This window comes from Narcine bancroftii, chromosome 4 (genome assembly GCF_036971445.1).
Source record: "Narcine bancroftii isolate sNarBan1 chromosome 4, sNarBan1.hap1, whole genome shotgun sequence".
Classification (NCBI taxonomy): domain Eukaryota; kingdom Metazoa; phylum Chordata; class Chondrichthyes; order Torpediniformes; family Narcinidae; genus Narcine; species Narcine bancroftii.
The window spans coordinates 124,039,424-124,059,029 of record NC_091472.1 but is presented as its reverse complement, the minus strand read 5'-3'; the positions used below and the strand labels follow the sequence as shown (position 1 = coordinate 124,059,029).

Below are 19,606 nucleotides of genomic sequence, written 5' to 3'. Positions count from 1 at the left end.
TCAGTCCCTGAAGTAAGGGCAACATCCCAGTAAATCATCTCTGCACTTAAGGATATTGATATCCTTCCTGAAGTTAGGTGACCAAAACTGCACACAATACTCCATTGGTCCAACAGGCACAATTAAAATCCAAACTTCACAATTTAAATTCGAGTAAACACAAGATCTGGCAGGAGACAAGTACATGGTTTAGAGGTGATTGTTCTTCACTCACTCTGATGAAATAAGGCTTACTGAACTCGGTCAGCAGCTCCTTCTTCCAGCTTTCCCCGAGGCCAGTGGGCGCGTACCGGGCCGCAAGCTTCTGCAGAGCCGCTTGTTTGTTCCTCTCGATGCGGGACAATTGCTGCGGACTGAGTGGGGACGAGGGCTTGTTCTGGTTCTGCTCCTCCTCCAGCCCAACCTTTAGCTTCTTCGCCGGCGTCCACTTGCCATTCTGGGAACAGAGAGGAACCCTGCGGGTGAACAGGGGACCGAGACGGCGCATCGACACGGACCCACAAGCGTCCGCTCACGGCGGAGCTCCTTCCCGTTCCGTTCCCATTGACAAATCCAGGCAGAGCCCCGCCTACTCGCTCGCATTGGCTGATCCCTTCCCAGTTTGTTACCTTCCCTCCCAGAAACAAAATCTTCCCGCCAACTCCAAATGAAGGCTCGATTGAAAACTTTACATTGGTTTTTTTTAAAAATCGACAAAATATTTCATGAATTGAACATACAAGCTTCAGATCAAATCAAATTCAACGACACTTGTATGTAATGTGGATTTTGTGAACTTAACAGTAAACACAATTAAAGTTGCAATTATAATATTTCCATCTAACTAAAATAAAAATGCCCTGAACAATGAACAAGCCAAGTTCACTTTGATTCAATAAAACATAACCTTGATTATTACGCAAACTAATTTTCCTCCCCAAAATTCAACAACGTTTGCAAAGAAACCACGAATGTTGTTAAACAGTAGCCCCAAAACTATTAAAAGTCCACTGAAACATTTCAAAATAAAATGAATTCACAATAACGCCACACGTTTTACAAGCATCGCCCAGTTTTCACCTCTTGATTATCCTCAGATTCCTCCTCTGTAACTTCAGATAAACTCCTTTTCTTCGCCGGAGTGTTGAAATAGGATATAATGGATTTCTGTCCGATCATGTTGAAGAACTGTTTCCCTCTAAATGAAGTAATATTTTTAAAGTTTTTAAAGAAATTCGTCACCCGGTAGGCGGCCAAACAAGAGACCATGTGAATTTTTTCGCGCCAGCTTCCGTGGGGGCGGGACAAAGATTTCACCAAAACTCCCCCACCCTCGGGGGATTTAGTGATAAAACAATCTGACAGGGAGAAAATCTCGTGAAGTACCCCAACAGAGGGAGTAGAGGGGGGGAAACCCCCAAGTTTTAACGAATTATTCAATTATAAGAGAGAAACGCGAAAATTGCAGATGCAGGAATCTTGAGCAAACAGCCTCATGGAGAGAAAGGTCAGACTGAAATCTGCATAGAGGTTTCCGACTCAAAACGTTGCCTGGCCATTTCTACCCATGGAGACTGTCTAATCTACTAAATCCCTTCGATTTCTCACTGTTGCACAATAACTAATAATAATCTAATTATTACCAACCAGGATTAATATCTCCAGCACCAATAACAAATTTGCGTAGCTTCCCTAATGTCTGTATGCAAACAGAATAGAGCCAAATATTAATGGGGCATTTTCAACCTCTCGCATTTTTATCCTTTGCATTTATTACGTCTTCCTGCAAATCCTAAATCTATTAGGGTGGATATTGAAACAAAACAAAAACTAGATTTACAACTGCTGCGATTGCCACAATATTGAAGGTCTGGCAATGAAGTGCTGGATTAATGGTTCACAATGTTCCCCTCAAGTCATTCAATGTATTCATTCCCATCCCTTTTGTTTGTGGCACTATGGGGTTAACACTAAATTGACGCTGGAGGCTGATTGGCTGGTCTAGGGCACGTGCTTCGATGTTCTCAGGATCCCGGAAGAAGGAGTGATTACAGGAGCAGGTTTTGGCGTGAGAACAGTTGAGTGGTGAATTGCAGAACAACAAGGTAAAAAAAAATAAAGATTTCTTTAATGCAGTGGTTCGCAACCTTTTTTTTTCTACTCGCATACAACTTTAAGCAAACCCGATGCCATTGGTGTTCTGTGATGAGTAAGGGATTGATTGAAGTGGGATGTGGGTGGGAAGGGAAGGGAAGGTTGACAACCACTGCTCGAGACCCAATTGTTACTGAAATATTTTGCTTGAGAAAAATTGTTATTGGCCCATTTCCTTTGGAGTTATGAAACCATGCACATAACAAGTCACTGAGGTACGATTAAAACAGTGGTTCTCAACCTTCCCTTCCCACTCATGTTATGCTTCCCAAAGTTGGCAGGTCTCTACTTGTTTTCTGGGTTATAGAATTTAAAAGGAGAGAGGACCTCAATTAAACCGACAGTGCCGACGGGACTAGGCAGCTGGAAGTTTCTAATAGGGAAGAAGTGCAGATTGAGAGATCACAGGTTAAGGATTCTGGGGCTGAAGTATTGATATGGTAACTGCTTCCACCACTTCGAGCAAGCACCCTCCACTCTCTCATGTCTTTATAAACTTATCAGGATCCTAAGTCTGTTTTCTGCTGCTATCCTTTGATCTCTTAGTCATTAATGCTACATCGAGCCTCTTGAATAGGAGTTGCGAGAGGCATAAATAGGATCGAGTTCTTTTTCCCAGGATGGAAAAGTCATATGCTTGAGGACATAATTTTAAGGTAGGAAGTTTAAGGGAAATGTGCAAGGTTTCTTTTTACTAGTGGTCGTACCACTGCAGATACTATAGCAGTGTTCAAAAGGTATTTAAACAAGCACATGAACTACACAGGAAACAGAGATTATAGATCATGTTTAGACAGATGGGATTACTTTAGATTGGCATCATGGTCAGAACAGACAAGGTGCTCTGGAGGTCCTGTTCCTATGTTGTACTGTTCTATGTCCTAATTTGGATGATTAGATTGAGAGATGGAGCAAGCTCAAAAGGCCAAATGGCCTACTATGACAGATTATGTTATATTTTATATTGTATATAGATAGGTGTATAAATATCAGTTTTAGAAGGTTCAAAACAGATCTCATTTAAAATGCCAGAGCTCTCCTCAAGCCAGACAGTTCAGGCTCTGAAACTTTGCAAAAACTTTGAAGGATGCCTATAAGGACTTCACAAGTAGGTGTTAATTGGACATCCTGTGGAGTAATGGATTATTGTTTTGGAAGGCAACAGATGAAAGAACTCAGAAGATTAGGTCCGGAGCCGCAGTCTGTCTGAGTGCAGTTGGCTGTTCTAAGAGGGTCATGTGGTTTTCTTTGAGTGAGGGAAAGAGAATTCAGTTCTATTGTTCAGCAGCTGGGACTGGAACAGGACAAGCTGGCAAGCTTATGGAAAAACCCCATTTTGAAGTTCTTAGTTAAGTCTGGTCAAAGCCCTTGTGGTCCCTATAAGAGGAGAGGACTGGCTGCATAATGTTTCACTTGAAATAAGGGAAACAAAAAGGAACTCTTGGGTGACCTTAAAGAACGAGGTTATCATCTGGAAAACCCTGATGGGGCAAGTTTCTTCAGCAAAACACTGATCAAAAGGGATCAGTTGTGGGTGTCCAATGAGCAACAAATCGGTCTCTGAAAACCGACAAGAACCTTCCTGAGTGGTAAGCATTTACCTTTCAAGCACCAAAGCCTGGTGAAATTCATAAATGTTAAGTTCTGTGCATAGTATAAGAATTGCCTGCAGCCAGTGAACTTGGAGGAATGAGAAGTGAGATTGGACTTTGAATCAAAGAACTTACACATACATTACATACACGTGCGCTTAGAATTAGAAGGAGGTTAGGTTAAGTTAATAGTAATAAGTTAAAGTTTGATCCTGTTTCCATGTTTAAAGATAATTAAAAGCAACCTTTATTTACCTATTTGTCTTGGTGAATTTCTATTGCTATTGGGTGTTGGGGGTCCTCTGGGCTCATAACACTATTCTGAAATTCTGTGTTAGACTTGTTTAGTGTAGACCACGTGAGGTTGAGGGACTTTACCATGGGAGATGCCTTGAAGGGTCAACTTTGGAGGAATACAGTAAAATCCTGATAATCTGACAGTCAATGATTGAAACCCCAGATGGTCTGAAATCTGGCTCACACATTGGTCCTGAATGTGAACCGGAATCCAGAATGCACCCCGAGTGTGCAGCCAGATCCAGAAACTGGATTCGATCAAGGGTGGGCCTGCAGCTAGAACTAGGATTGTTCAAGTTTATTGTCACACGTACAAATATATCAAAATGTAGTGATAGAGGTTGTTTTGCAAGCAGACCAGTATTACTAAGTTCAGCAAGTTCAGATAAAATACAAAAGTGCAGAGAGTAACACCCAATGGTCCAAAAAAGCTGTTAGTTCAACACTATGAAAGTCTGAAGGGTACTGGATTATTGGAACTTTTCCGATGTCCACACTTGGTGAAAGTTTTTTTTTCTTACTAGACTGTTGCTGAATACTACACCTCATTGTATTCTGTGTAACCATAGAAACAATGGATAAGTTTCTGATTGTGAACAAGTCAAAGAATCCTAAAAATTGCATGTCAAATCTGCTTGAGATGACAAGACAGATGGAGAAGGAGAAGGCGGCTTTGAGCCAGGGGGAAGCAGAGAATCCCAGGAAAAGACGGAAGGAAAACGAGACAGGAGGAGGCGATGGGCCATCAGCATCTCTCTTGGCCCAGCAGAACCCAGGAAGAAACGTTGAACTTTCTTGGAAGCAAATCCGAGATGAGGGATTAAACTGTGACTACACCAAACTGTTCCCCAAACCTGAAGCTGATGACGTGTTCTTGGAATTGGAGAAAGTGCTGGAGTATTTTTCAGGTGAATGACTATCTTGATCACTTATTTGGTGGGGACTTTGGCACTTGGGTTCTGGTCCTTACCAAGGTGAATCACTGAAACTCCTGACCAACAAATAGTACATTGGATGTTCCACCACTTTCTTTGGAGGGGCTGGTGTATTTTTGACAAGAAGATACCAGTTGGACCAAAAAAAAGTTACTCATTTTTATTTTTAATAAAAACCAAGGGTTGAAAATACTCAGCAGGTTATGCAGCTTCTGTGAAGAGAGAAACCGAATGCATAATCTTTCAATTTTAAATTATACATATAGCACAGTAACAAGCCCTTTTGGCCCACGAGCCCGTGCTGTCCAATTACACCCAATTGACCACGGTAACCTTTTGAACGGTGGGAGGAAACCTGAGCACACAGACATGGGGAGATCGTACAAAGTCCTTACAGATGGCATTGAGTTTGGACCCCATTTGTTGCGCTAACTGCTATGCTAACCATCTGTCATTTCAAGGCATTCAATGCATCAAGAACATCCTTTAGCCCTTCTCTGAATCTCTGTCCAGAAAACTTCTATTGCAACACATAGTTGATTCTTAAATTATTCCAGGGCTTTTCCTCCCTAATCTCTCTGAAGATTTAAAAACCAACAAACAAATTTCTTTCCAACAACTTTCATCAAATTATGCAAAATGAATAGCTGAGCAAATCCCTGTAAGTTGTTAAACCTTCCAAAAAAATGTGAAGCCAGTTGTACCTTTCTGTTGAAAGAAACTTGGAGTTGATCAAACTGAAATTCTTGGTACTAGTAAGGGAATTGAAACTGTTGATCAAAGTTATCCTTGTGATGTTTCACAGCTCAAATACCGGGGATTTGTGTGCAAGAAGGTAGAGGATTTCTTTTAACATGTGATAATGAATAATATTGTGGAACGATTTAGTGGAGAAGCCCATTAAACCAAAGGATAGATGTCTCTTGATGCGAGTGGCAGAGTAGACTTTATTAGCCAAACTCTGCTCATGCGTCTTGTGTGGTGTACCAGTAAAATAACCAAACCAGAGGCCTAGATAAATAATCCTGTCATCTGTCATGGAAGCTGTGCTATTTAAATTAATTTAATGAGCTAATGTAGCAGTGTGAGCAGTGGAAGAAACACAGCCACCACATTGAGGGTCATTAATGAGAGTTTTTATTCAAATTCAGAACGCCCCTATGAGGGCAGCATGAGCTCAGTCACCTGGTGCATTGCGACATCATAATCGCTGCCCAGGGCGCGCGCTGGAAGGGATGCTGGAGTCGGAGAGAAATCTCTGACGATGCCATTTCCCCATGGCTGCCCCGCCACATGGTGATACAAGCGGGACTGGTTTGCCATGAGGATGTGCGCCGCCACACAATCCCCCCCCCAGAACTGGCTACGCATCCTGTCGCTTTGACATCTGGCTCCGGCACTTGGGCGTGGCCGTCTGCACTGGCTGTGATAAGTCCAGGTGGGCCGCCTTCAGGCGGTCCACAGTAAAAAGTTCCTCTCACCCTCCCCCCAACCTCCATGCTTTAAATATTGTACTGTTTGCACGTGAACCTTCGAATAAGATTCTGGTATTAACTAGGGTAGCACTGGCTACCTGACATTAATATTACTCATTCTTGCTGGCTTGAATCAAATAAAATCTGTGATTCTGCTGTGTATTTTTGTACCTTCACAGGTGGCACGATTATTACCTTAGTGCTCTTACTTCACAGCTTCATGCACTGTTCATGGGTAAATGTGCTGTCTGTGTGGAGTTGCATGTTCTCCCTGTGAACGAGTGGGTATCCACCAGGTTCACCAGTTCCTTCCCACATGCCAAAGAAATAGGACAGTAGGTTAATTGCTGACTGTACATTGTCAGTAAGAGTGAGTGAAGCAACAGAACCAAATAGGAGTTTGAATGAGCATAAGTGCTACAAGAAAATAGGGAGAAGAGGAATGAGATTGTTAGGATTGCTATGCGGGAAAATATGGACTGAATGGTCTCCCAAAATGTTAACTGTTTGTGTTTTCTGGTTTTAAAAACCCTCACACTTTCATGACATCATCATTTTGTGCTTTTTCTGTAATGTAAATGCTGTGTACATTTTTCGTTAAAATTTAAACATGTGAACAGCTCAGTAATAGGCCCTTCCAGCCCATGAGCCCTTGCTGTCTAAATGCACCCAATTGACTTGCAACTCTGGAATGTTTTTGAATGGTGGGAGGAAACTGGAGCTCTCAGAGGAAACCCACACAGACATGGGGAGAACGTACAAAATCCTTACAGACAGTGCCGGATTCAAATCTGGGTCACTGGCATTAATACAGCATTGTGCTAAATGCTGCACTAACTGTGCTGATCAGGAAATAAATGAAATTATCAAGAAAAATGCAGAAATGTATGCCAATTTGTGCTCAGTAAGCTCCCGCAAATAGGAACAACCAGACTTCTTTGGATTGGGAGATAAATGTCTTCAGGTCAGGTCCCCGCATTTCTTCAAAATGGTGCTGCAGGATGTTTTGTTGCCAATATAGGTAAGACTTTGATTTAAATCCACATCAAAAACCTTAGCACCCTTGACTGTGCAGTGCCCTCTTGCTTGTGTATGTAGACCTGACCAAATGGTGCACATCTGTCAGACTAAATGGCCTTAGTTCCTGAGATGTTTGCCTGTAGCTTTGATGTAATCATTGACTTTACATCATTTGGTTTTGTTTCTGAATATTATGCTTCTTTTCAGGTGATTTTACGAAGGTGCAGGTGTTTGGGAAATGGCACAATATTCCACGCAAACAGGTGACCTACGGTGATCCTGGGCTGACCTACAGATATTCAGGGGTGACCCTGTCGCCGAAGCCTTGGATTCCTGTGCTGGAGAGGATAAAAGAGAGAGTGATGTGGGCAACTGGATGCCCTTTCAACTTTGTTCTGGTCAACAGGTGAGGCAAGTATGAAAAGTCAATAAGGCAGCGAGGGAGGGGAGGGATCTGTAAATTGTTCTAAAATTATGGATTATCCATCGGTATATGGGGGTTCTAGTTTGGCATGTTGCAGAAAGCCAGAATGCCTATCAGAAACCCCTGCAGTTTCTGATCCTGATTCTTTCAAGGATGGACTGCTTTGAGGCAGAGAATGAACATCTGAACAAGACTAATAAAAGCTCGGGTGGTGAAGAAGGCATTTGGCAGAAATTGGGACCTTATGCACAAGACATTGATGAGGCCACACTTGGAGCACTGTGAGCAGTTCTGGATGCCCAGCTACAAGTAAGGATGTCATTAAGTTGGAGGGGGCGCAGAGGAGATTGATCAGGATGTTTCCAGGGCTGGAGAACTTGTGTTGAATAGGCTAGATCTTTATTGCTTAGAGTGTAGAAGGCTGAGGGGTGATCTTACAGAGATTTATAAAATTGTGAAGGACACAGATAAAGTGATTGCTCACAGTCTTTTACCGAGGGCAGACAATTTCAGAACTAGAGGTTATAGGTGTAAGGAGAGTGGGGAGAGGTTTAAGAGGAACCTGAGGGTTAACTTTTTCACTCGGAAAGTGGTCAGAATCTGGAACGAGCCACCAGAGGAAACTGTAGAAGTTGACACAATTCTGACATTCAAAAGACATCTGAACAAATACGTGGATGGTCAAGCTTAACAAGTACAACCCGACGAAACATTCTCCGGTCCTTGGTGAAAAACATGCAGACACACAACCAGACATAGCTTGCATACAGACAAATAATACATACACAGGACAAGTATTTTATCTATATAAAAAAATATTGTTTTTTACATGAGAGTCTCGGATGGTTAATGTGAACAGTTCCTTTGGTTGTCCATCATTCTCACTGTCCGTGGGAAGAAACTGTTCCTCATCCTGGTGGTGCTGGCTCTGATATTCCTGTATCTCTTCCCGAAAGGAGCAGCTGAAAGATGCTGTGTGCAGGGTGGAAGGAGTTTTCAATTATTTTGCACACCCTCTTCAGATAACAATCCTGGTAAATCACAATTGGGGAGGGAGACTCCAGTGAGCCTCTCTGCCACTTATGGTCCTGTGGCAACTGTACCACACTGTGATGCAGCCGGCCAGGATACTCTCAACAGAACATCAATAGAAGGTTGGCATAATGGTTAGTGGATAGGAAGCACTTTAAAGCTATTGACCAAATTCAGGGAAATGGGACCAGCTTGGACAAGTTGGGCCAAATGGCCTGTTCCCTGGTGTGTAACTTAAAATCCACCACTCTAATACTTGTTTAAATTATTTAGTGGATTTAAGGCAGAAATGATGGATCTGAATAGTCAGGGTATTAAAGGTTATGGAGAGAAAGCAGGGGAGTGGGGCTGAGCAGGAGAATGGAGCAGCTCGAGATGGAATGGTGGAGTGGACCCGATGGGCCAAACGGCCTACTTCTACTGCTATATCATGGTCTAAATTGCTCACTGAAGTACCCAACAAGCTACTCCATTCAAGAGGCAATTGGGGGACCAAGGGAAATAAATAAAATTCCTTGAACTACTTGAATTTAACAAGGAACAAAATTCTTTACTTGGTCAGCCACTTGTAATTCCAAACACATTCCTGAGGTTAATTCAGTTTCCTTTTTGGTGCAAGACTAATGTCGGATGGGCAGTAAATGCTGGAATATAAATAGATAATTAGCAAGAACTCACCAGTACAAGCAGCCTCTATGGAGAGGGAAAGAGTTAATGGTTCTGGTCAATTCTCTCCCTTTCCCAGCTTTCCAGAATTTGCAGTTTTACTTTGGGATTACTGCAGAGTTTGCCAATTTCATAAATTCCCATTGATAAATTAAAAACCAATCTCCAAACACTGTACCTCTGGAGATTGACAGGAGGTTAAATGGGATAAGGAATAGGCAATTTCAACCACTCTGAAAGTATGCACCATCACCTAGTTGCAGTGCTGAGTGCAAGCTGATAATCATCAATAAATATCAGTTATTTTTCCTTTTTGTCTGTTTGTTTTTTTTTTTGTTTTTTATGTATCAAGAAAGCTGCAGCAAGAAATATTTTCATTGCATCAGTACATTATACTTGTATATGTGTCAATAAGCAAACATAATGCTTCTGCACGTCCACTCACTAGGTACAAAGATGGGATTGACCATATTGGGGAGCACAGGGATGATGAGAAGGAACTGGAGCCACACAGCCCCATCGCATCAGTTTCTTTCGGAGCCTGCAGGGATTTTGTCTTCCGCCATAGAGATGCACGGGGGAAAAGTGCCTCACGGCGCCTGGAACCAGTGAAGCTGCTGCTGGGTCATGGCAGTTTGCTGGTGATGAACTACCCAACAAACGTCTACTGGTATCACAGCCTACCAGCCCGCAAGAAAGTGCTGACCCCCCGGGTCAACCTGACCTTCCGCCAGGTTCTGCCTTCACTGAAGAACTAAGCACTGGACCCTCAGGATTACAGGCAAGGATACATGCTCTGCTTCTGAATTCAGCTATTCTGTTTCAGCTCGTGGGTTTAGGTCTTCTGCCACCAGCAATCTTGGGACATCCTTCATGTGGTGATGACTGGACTCTCTTTAACTATGATGGCCTTAAAGCAGAGCTCCTCTTCCCTTTGCTCTGGACAGATGCATTGAAAGTGTTACTGGTGATATAGCAGTAGAAAACTGTCCTCTCTCAGTGGTATCATCAATCCCCAATCACATCCTAGCCCCCAGAAACGAATTCTAGAGCCCAAAGTATCCAAGAACTTGGAAACGTGCTACCATGGGTTGGGGGGAGGGGGGGTGGACAGTTTTATAAACACATGAGATTTGCAATGCCATTCAAACAAAAATCTGATCCGATTTGCCAACAATTTCAAGCACCTTTCTGCTTCTTCTGAGATGAAGAACTCAACTCAGACATGGTTCAGTTATTTGTGTTTTTAAGGTGTGGTGTGAGGATGCAGAGTGAAAGAGTACTTGAATAGGTTTCTGCAGACAGAAATAGATATGAGGGAAATCTGTAACTGCTCAATGTTTTCAATTAGTACCAAATTTCTTAAATAAGTGATGAGCCTCAGTCCATTGAAGGACTTATCTTTTTGGTAATGATTTCGGTAGAATAGTCGAGGGATTCGTATCCATTTGTCTGTGTACATCATAAATATTTAAATTATTAAAATAATTCCATCCTGTTAATATATGCCTCTGTGATTTGTCCAACTCGTCCCAGTTTGTCTTAGAGGCTAATTCTAAGTCCAATGATTCGAGCACAAGTGTAAAATAGGAAAGTGAGGTTATGCACTTTGGGGAAAGAATCAGAAGACAGATTATTATGTAATTGGAGGAAGATTGTAGATGAGCAAAATGCAGAGATCTAGAGCAAAAAAAAGAAGCAATCTGTCAGAGGACCTCAGTTGGTCAAGAAGGATCACTGGGAGAAAAGGAATAGAAAACGATTCAGGATGGAACCTTTTGTCAGGACTGAATATCAAGATCTTGCCACTGGGAGTGCAATGAAGGTTCGCCACTGTGATTCTTGGGATGGCATGATGAAAGGCTGGAATAGACTAGGGTTATTAGAATTTGGAAGAATGAGAGGGGATCTTAGATTTATTGTCAGGGTACATACACGACATCACATAAAACCCTGAGATTCTTTTCTGTACGAGTGAGCCAGAATTACCATTTATTGGTAGTGCAAGAAAAAAACTGTACATGTAAATAAAGAAATGTAAACAAACTGTGCAATACAGGGAGGCGGAAAAAAATCAAGTGCAGAAGTAAGAGTCCTTAAACAAGTCTCTGATTGAGTCTGTCGTTGAGGAGTCTGATGGTGGAGGGGTAGCAGCTATTCCTGAACCCGCTGGTGCGAGTCTTGTGGCATCTATACCTCAATACTGATGGTAGCAGAGGAACAGTGCACGTGCTGGGTGCTGTGGATCTTTGATGATTGCTGCTGCTCTGCAACAGCATCATTCCCTGTAGATGTTCTTGATGGTGAGGGATTTGTCTGTGATGTCCTGGGCTGTGTCCACTACCTTTTGCAGGGTTTTACGCTCAGGGGTATTGGCGTTCCCGTACCAGAGAGTGATGCAGACGGTCAGCAGCCTTTCCACCACACCTGTAGAAACTTACCTTACCAAACCTCCACAAAATCCTGAGGAAGTGGAGGCGCTGACGTGCTTTCTTCAGGGTGCCTTTAGTATGTTGGGTCCAGGAAAGATCCTCTGATATGCTGACTCCCAAGAACCTAAATTTGCTCACCCTCCCCACCTCTGACCCCTAATGATCACTGGATTGTACACCTCTGGTTTTCCTTTCCTGAAGTCAACAATTAACTCCTTTGTTTTGGTGACATTGAGTGCAAGGTATTGTTGATGCACCATTCAGCCAAGTTTTCAATCTCATTGCTCCTTTTTATACAACCTACTACCATGATACTATCAGTGAATTTGTCATACTGAGCCACAGACAGAGGTGTAAAGTGAGTAGAGCAGGGGACTAAGAATGCAGCCCTATGGTCCTCTGTTACTGATGGAGACTGTGGAGTATGGAAAATATACCTATGTACTATTCATTATGTATTCATTAATCCATAACTATGTACTTCAACTACACTGTTCATGGGAAATATTAATGTAATTAAGTGACAGCCACAGTATGTCGAAAAGTTGGCTGATTATAGTATGTGTAGAATTTGCTGACTCCAAAGCCTGCTAACTTTAAAATACAAAGAGGGAAAATATTTTAATTCCCAAGGTTACACAAAACTACTAACTTTAAAGCACAAGTCCAGAGAGAAAACATACATGGGAGTAACAGGAGATCAGATAGAAGTTAGACAGGACAAGGTAGGGGGAACCATAGTGGTGAGTGATTTATTCTGAAACAGGCCGGTTACAAGAAGATAAGTGTAGCACAAGGAGAAGCGATAAGAGTACCATGACCAAGAAACAAACCCAGGATGAGCCAATTGGTACAAAATATCAATCAAAGTCAAACATTGATAATTAACTGAAAATCTGTATATTTTTTAAAAAAAGGGCAGTGTCTCATAGCAACAGGCATTTCAGAGTCCAGGCTTTGATTTGTCTCAGTTTTTGTTTGCAAATAAAGGTTTGAACTTTTCTGAAGAATTCTCTGCATTTCCTGACTCATTTTTGGACATCAAAAAAAATCACAACAGGAGGAGATGTCCTTACCAATCCTCACTGATTGTGGTCTGGAAGTGAGGAAAGCAAGGATCCAGTTGTTCAGTGGGATGTTGAGTCACAGGTCTTGGAGTTTGCTGATCAATTTTATGGGGATGATGGTGTTAAATGCCAAACTGTGGTCGATAAAGAGGATCCTGATGTTTGCATCTTTGCTATCCAGGTGTTCCAGGACTTTGTGTAGAGCCAGAGAGATGGCATCCACCGTAGACTTGTTGCTATGATAGGTGAATCAGAACAGATCTGTGTTACTACTCAGACAGGAACTGTTATGCTTCAACACCAGCTTTTCAAAACACTTCATCACTCTTGATAAGAGTGCCACTGGTTGAGTCATTTAGGCAGGTTACCACACTTGGGCACCAGTATGATTGACACCTGTTGAAACAGATGGGTACTGCATTCTGCTGGAGTGAGATGTCAAAGATATCCGTGAATACATTGGCAAGTTGATCAACACATTTTTAATACGCGGCCGGCTACTCCATCTGGGCCGGATACTTTCCTCGGGTTCACTCTCCTGAAGGCAACCCTTGCATCATCCTCCGATACAGAGAGGAGAGGATCATCGGGGATGTGGGAGTGTGTAGTGGTTGTTCTTCCTTGTTGTTGTGGTCAAATAGAGCATAGAAGGCATTGAGTTCATGGAAAGATACAAAAAGGACTAGACAGGCTAGATGCAGGATGATATTCCCAATATTGGAGAAGTCCAGAACAAGTGGTCACAGTCCACTGATAAAAAGATGTTATTTAGGACTGAGATTGGGCGAGACTTCTTCAGAGAGTTGTGAACATGTGGAAGTTGTTGAGGTCAGTATATTGGATATATTCAAAAGGATGTTGGATTTGGCCATATTGAATATAGAGAGAAAGCAGGAATAGGGCACTGAAATCATATGGTTGTATTTTATAGTGGTGTAGGCTCAAAGGGCTGAATGGCCTGATCCTACTTTCTCTAATGCTATGACCTATTGAGTTTTTGCTCCAGATTCCAGCATCTGCAGTCTCTCGTGTGTTCTACAGGGATTTCCAGGAGTGCCTGTGCATGAATTGCAAGGTTAGTCAGCAGATGTAACAAATAGTCAGCAAGGTAAACAACACAGGGTCTCTGTTCACAAGAGGGCCGTGAACTGAAGCATTGTTACAATTGTACGTGTTATAGGTGAGATCATGCAGACAATTTTAAATTTAGACGTACAGCACGATAACAGGCCAAATACCCTAATTTAACCAACAACTCCCATATGTTTTGAAAGGTGGGAGGAAACAGGCACAGAGAGAATGTGCAAACTACAGACAGTGCTGGATTTGAACCCGGGCTGTTGGTGCTGTAATAGCGTTGCACTAACCGTGGTCCTCATCCAAGAAAGAATATGCTGGGATCAAAGGCAGTCCAGAAGAATTTCATCAGGCTAATTTCTGGATAAGACAATTGTCCTAATAGGAGCAGGTGATGAAATTAAGTCTACATTCTTTGGAATGTAGAATTCTTTGAACACAAGAACCTAAAGGGCCATTGCCAGGTAGCTGTCGAGGTTTCCACTTCAGGGAGAATATTGGAATGAGGGGATACAGTTTCAAGATTAGGAGTCAGTGAGATTTATTTTCTTGAAGAGTGGTGAACCTCTGTAGTTGTTGATTGGATCACCCCTTTCAGCCCAGCATCTTAATCTCAAATGTAAGATGGCTGGAGAAGAAAATGGATTAGCTGAGGCTGCATCTGAACCAGAGAGAACTGCAGGGCTGCTGTGCTCTGGTGATTACGGAAACGTGGCTCAAGACTCAGTGATCCATTTGGATAGTCTTATCTCCTTCAGGGCAGACAGACGCTGCTGCTTCTGGAAAGGCTCGAGGAGGGGGACTGTGCATTTGCATCAGTGAGAACTGGTGCACCAATGTCTCTCTTGTGAAGGCATTCTGCTCAGCAGAGATAAAATACCTCTTGGTGAAATGCAGACCCTTCTACCTGCCTAGGGTATCTTGGCCACATTGATTAGCACAGGGATGTTCCACCTTTGGCTAATGAGGGTGAAGCCGTGAAGGAGCTTTGTGGTGTAATCACCCATGCTGACAGTGCCATGATTGTTGCTGGTGGCTTCAATCACACCAACCTGAAAACAGTCTTTCTATCGTTTCAACAGCACATGAACTTCACCACCAGAGAGAACACCCTGAATCTGGTGTGCACAAGGCTGCACCTCACCCCCACCTTGGTTACTCAGATCACATATCTGTCTTGCTAACCCCAGCATACAGACCGCTGGAAAACTAGGTCAGTTTGCAGGGAGATCAGGACATGGCCAGGGGGTTGCCTTAGTAGCACTGCAAGACTCCTTTGAGACGATGGACTGGAGCTATTTCGGGGAGGTGGCCACCTACAACAGCCAGAGTACATGAGCTCAATGACTGGCTACATCAGCAAGTGCATTGAGAATATCACTGGGATCAAATGCTTCACAAGCAGGGCTAACCAGATACCATGGTTGGATGGAGAAATCAGGGCTCTTCTCAGAGCTCATGGTGCTGCCTTCATGACAGGGGATAGGATGGCACAAAGATCAGCCAGGGCCGAACTCTCCTGTGCAATCTGGAAGGCAAAGCGAGGGTACGCCCAGAAGATCCACAAGCAGCTGTGTGACACCAATGACATGAAGAGTATGAGGCAAGGGATCAAGACTATTGTGGATCACAAGTCAACCTTGTGAATTAAGGACAATAACACCTCCTTTCCGGACAGACTGAACAATTTTTTGCATGGTTTGATGAGAAGAACAGGATGATGCCAAAGAAAGCTCCCTGTCCCCCTGATGAACAGGCCCCCAGCATTGCTGCTGCTGAGGTCAGGAGAACCTTATCCAAGGTGAACCCATAAAAAGTGGTGGACCAGACAACATACCTGGTCGGCTACTGAAAGACTGCACAGACCAATTGACGGAGATCTTCACAGACATCTTCAACACCTCACTGCAGCGCAACATTCCTGCAGGGTTCCAGACAGTCAGCATCATCCTGGTACCTGAGTGGGTTATAATAACAGGTCTCAATGACTACTGCCCTGTGGCACTGACCTTCAAGTGTCTGATGATGGAATACATCAAAGCACGCCACCTAGAGATGCTGGATCCATTTCATTTTGCCTACAGAAGAAACTGTTCCATAAATGATGCTATAGCCTTGTCACTTCATTCAGTCCTGGCCCACTTGGAGAACAACGTCTCATACGCCAGGCTTCTGTCCGTGGACTTCAGCTCGGTGTTTAATATGAGCATTCCCTAGAGATTGGTGGAGAAGATGTCCTTGCTGAAACTCGACACCCCTCTCTGTAACTGGATTTTCTAATGGAAAGACCACACTGTCCGGGTTGGTAGCAAAATATCGAGTATTTTCACGCTGAGCATCTCAGGGCTGTTTACTCACCCCTCTCCTGTTCACGCTTCTGACCCACAACTGCATCACCAGATCCAGCTCCAAGACTTTCATCAAGTTTGGAGATGACACAATAGTAGATGGGCCTCATCAGCAACAATAAGTCACACTACAGAGAAAAGGTGGAAAATCTCGTGAAATGGTGCAAGAATAACAACCTAAGTCACAATGTGGACATGACAAAAGAGATGATCGTGTACTTCAGGAGGTCCAGGATCGAACACCCTCCACTACACATCAACAACTATAATAGAGAGTGGAGAGAACCAAGTTCCTTGGTGTTCACTTAACCAGTGACCTATCATGGACACTCAACATCTCATTTGTCAGAAAGGTGCAACAGCGACTGTACTTCATGAGACGACTGAAGTAGACAAGACTTCCGGCCACCATTATTTCAACCTTCTATAGGAGCTCTATTGAGAGCATTCTGGCCGGCTGCATCACAGTGTGGTACAGTTGCTGCAGAGAAATGGATTGGAGGTCAATCCACAGGACCATAAGAGTGGCAGAGAGGATCAATAGAGTCTTCCCCCCCCCCCCCCCACCCCTGACGTGATCTATCTGGGGGTGCACAAAAGCATTGAGGACCACTTCACTCCTGCACATAGCATCTTTCAGCTATTTCTGTTGGAGAAGAGATACAGGAGGATCAGAGCTAGCACCAGTAGCCTGAGGAACAGGGTCTTCCCAAGGCCAATGAGAATACTGAACGACCAAAGGAACTGCTCACACTAACCATCTGAGGCACTCATTGCTTTTTTAAAAATTACTTATTTTTATAGATTTAATATTTGTCCTGCGTATGTATTATTTCTGTATATGTGTTATGTCCGGTTGTGTGTGTGCGCGCACTGTTTCATCGGTTATACTTGTACAATCAAATGACAATACACTTGATGAGCTATTTCAAGATGAAAATAGATAAATGAAAGACCAGGGAATTGGTTGCAATGTGGAGTTGGTACAGAAGATGAGATGAGGCCTGGATAGAGCAGCCACAATCTAAATGAATAGCAGGACAGGGTATTCAAGTGCCCAACTCCTGCTCCTATGCTCAAACAACCCCAGTGCAATGATGAGAGAGAGAGCTGCACCTTCAGATCAATTGGATGTAGAGCACTTCATGCTCTAAATCAACAGGGAAGGAAATTGGCTCCAGTGTGCTGGCCAATATTTATGCCTCATTCAGGATTAAAACAGATGCTTGCAGATATTGTAGGGCAGCAGAGCCACATGTACAGCCTCTTGCCCCTTTTTCAGAAAGGTTGGTGGGAGCCCTGGCTAACGGTTCTTTTCCCTTCCCAATGCATTTTTCATATTTCACTGGACAAAGTGCAGAAAATATTCAGGATAATGTTATCGGTACTCAAATGCAGCTGGGACTTTCCTCCCTAGAGTGTAGGAAGCCAAGAGGGGAACTGTATAGGGGTTTATACAATGATGGCATCATGAAGGTAAACAGTCATAGTCTTTCTTCCAGGGTTTTGGAAGCAAAAACTAGAGGGCATAGATTTGAAATGGGGAAAGATTTAAAAAACTCGAGGGGCAATTTTCACACACAGGGTGGTGGTGGTACCTGGAAATGAGCTGGCTGAGGAAGTGTTAAATAGGAAAGGGATTATGGGGCCAAACACAGGCAAGTTAGGCTTGCTTGGTCAGCATGGACAAGTTGAGTTGAAGAGACATGGGAAATTTATTGTCATTATTAATGGCCAGATTCCTCCATTCTGCGATGGTCTGGATTTCCTTCGCTGAGGACTTCAGGGAAACAGCTGGGTTTTACAGCCATACCTCGACTTGCACCCAATCAAGTAACATCTGATCCCAGAGGTCACCACAAGGGCCTTAATAAATGAAAAAGCACTGTACTATTTAATATTTTTCTAGTCTCGATAATATACAAAACACCAACATCCGGCATCAAATCATGTCCCATGTGGTCTCCTGTTTGCATGTTATCTCGTTGGCTAAATTTCATCTGAAAATATACAGTGCAGCATAGCCCCCAGAACTCTCCCAGAGTCATAGAAGGCATGCCATCAATTTGGAAAAGAAGCTAAAGGAATATGAAAGTGGTAAAACTGTAAATGTTATAGCATGTGACTTGTGATAAATTTCACTCAACCGTAACCACAATCTTGAAGAATCGAATGAAAATTACCCAGGCTGTTAAAGGAGCTGCACCAATGACTAAGCAGCAAGAGAGGCCTATAACTGATACGGAGAAGTTGCTTGCAACATGGATAGAAGATCAGAATCAAAAGCGTATTGATTTTGTTGAATACTGTGCCCTATGCATTAGAAGAGTACTGTACAGTCCTTACACTCTACAGCTCCCTTCACATCGTACAACACTTCAGCACCAGTCATGATAGTGCAGTACAGTCTTAATACTATTATCTGTGTATGTATATTTTTATAGGTACTGTATTTACATTTTATTAACTATGGTATTTAGACATCTTCTTTGGCTTGGCTTCGCGGATGAAGATTTATGGAGGGGGTAAATGTCCACGTCAGCTGCAGGCTCGTTTGTGGCTGACAAGTCCGATGCGGGACAGGCAGACACGGTTGCAGCGGAAAATTGGTTGGTTGGGGTTGGGTTTTTCCTCCTTTGCCTTTTGTCAGTGAGGTTTAGACATACGTATGTACAATATAGAGGTTTTGGTAAATATATGTGGGTGTTATGGTAGCTTATGTTGTACAGTATATTTTACCTACACTGATTGACTTACGCCCAAATCAATTTGCGTCCCCTCTTCCAAAACATAACCCGGACACAAGTCGATGTATGGCTATATTTATGTTTGAATTTAAATTAGCCAACTGCTCTTGTGGAATTTGAATCATTGACTCTGGACCAATAATCCTGGCTTCGGGATAACAGTCCACTGGTCTAGCCAGTACATTATCATGACCTGAAACATAAATGAGCCAATCTTGATCATAAGCCACCAATTTTTATCCTTTCCTTCTCACATCCATCTTTCTTAGCTTTCTGCCCACTCTCCCATCACTTCTCAGCTTCTATCCTCCCAGCTGCATCCACCTCTTGCCCGTTAGCCTGTGCTCCTCCCCGTTCCCCC

At 43.1% G+C, this 19,606-nt stretch overlaps 2 protein-coding genes across 3 annotated transcripts in view; one reads left to right on the top strand and one right to left on the bottom strand.

Moving 5' to 3' along the window:
• The window catches only part of unga (uracil DNA glycosylase a), a 34,561-nt gene extending 33,322 nt beyond the window's left edge, over positions 1 to 1,239 (bottom strand). Inside the window, exons 1-2 of the mRNA XM_069932706.1 lie at positions 1,060 to 1,239; positions 215 to 436 (exon numbers count right to left, since the gene is read on the bottom strand). Of these exons, the coding sequence (XP_069788807.1) occupies positions 215 to 436; positions 1,060 to 1,158 (321 nt within the window). The 5' untranslated portion in view covers positions 1,159 to 1,239. The remainder of the gene's footprint in view (positions 1 to 214; positions 437 to 1,059) is intronic.
• A 744-nt stretch (positions 1,240 to 1,983) lies between these two features.
• On the top strand, positions 1,984 to 13,016 carry alkbh2 (alkB homolog 2, alpha-ketoglutarate dependent dioxygenase). Of its 2 annotated transcripts, none has more exons than XM_069932704.1 (4): positions 1,984 to 2,084; positions 4,547 to 4,930; positions 7,660 to 7,858; positions 10,023 to 13,016. In XM_069932704.1, the coding sequence occupies exons 2-4, from the start codon at positions 4,597 to 4,599 to the stop codon at positions 10,330 to 10,332; spliced, it is 843 nt and encodes a 280-aa protein (XP_069788805.1). In that variant the 5' UTR covers positions 1,984 to 2,084; positions 4,547 to 4,596; the 3' UTR covers positions 10,333 to 13,016. The 2 variants fall into 2 exon arrangements, with proteins under 2 accessions (XP_069788805.1, XP_069788806.1); XM_069932705.1 differs by having other exon boundaries at positions 1,996 to 2,084; positions 4,592 to 4,930.
• Positions 13,017 to 19,606: the final 6,590 nt, after the last annotated feature.

Excerpts from the sequence above, each read along its gene's own strand:
- alkbh2 (XM_069932704.1), top strand. The coding sequence starts at position 4,597 with ATGGATAAGTTTCTGATTGTGAACAAGTCAAAGAATCCTAAAAATTGC. Across the intron at positions 4,931-7,659 it reads AGTGCTGGAGTATTTTTCAG|GTGATTTTACGAAGGTGCAG; the intron begins GTGAATGACTAT and ends GCTTCTTTTCAG. Across the intron at positions 7,859-10,022 it reads AACTTTGTTCTGGTCAACAG|GTACAAAGATGGGATTGACC; the intron begins GTGAGGCAAGTA and ends TCCACTCACTAG.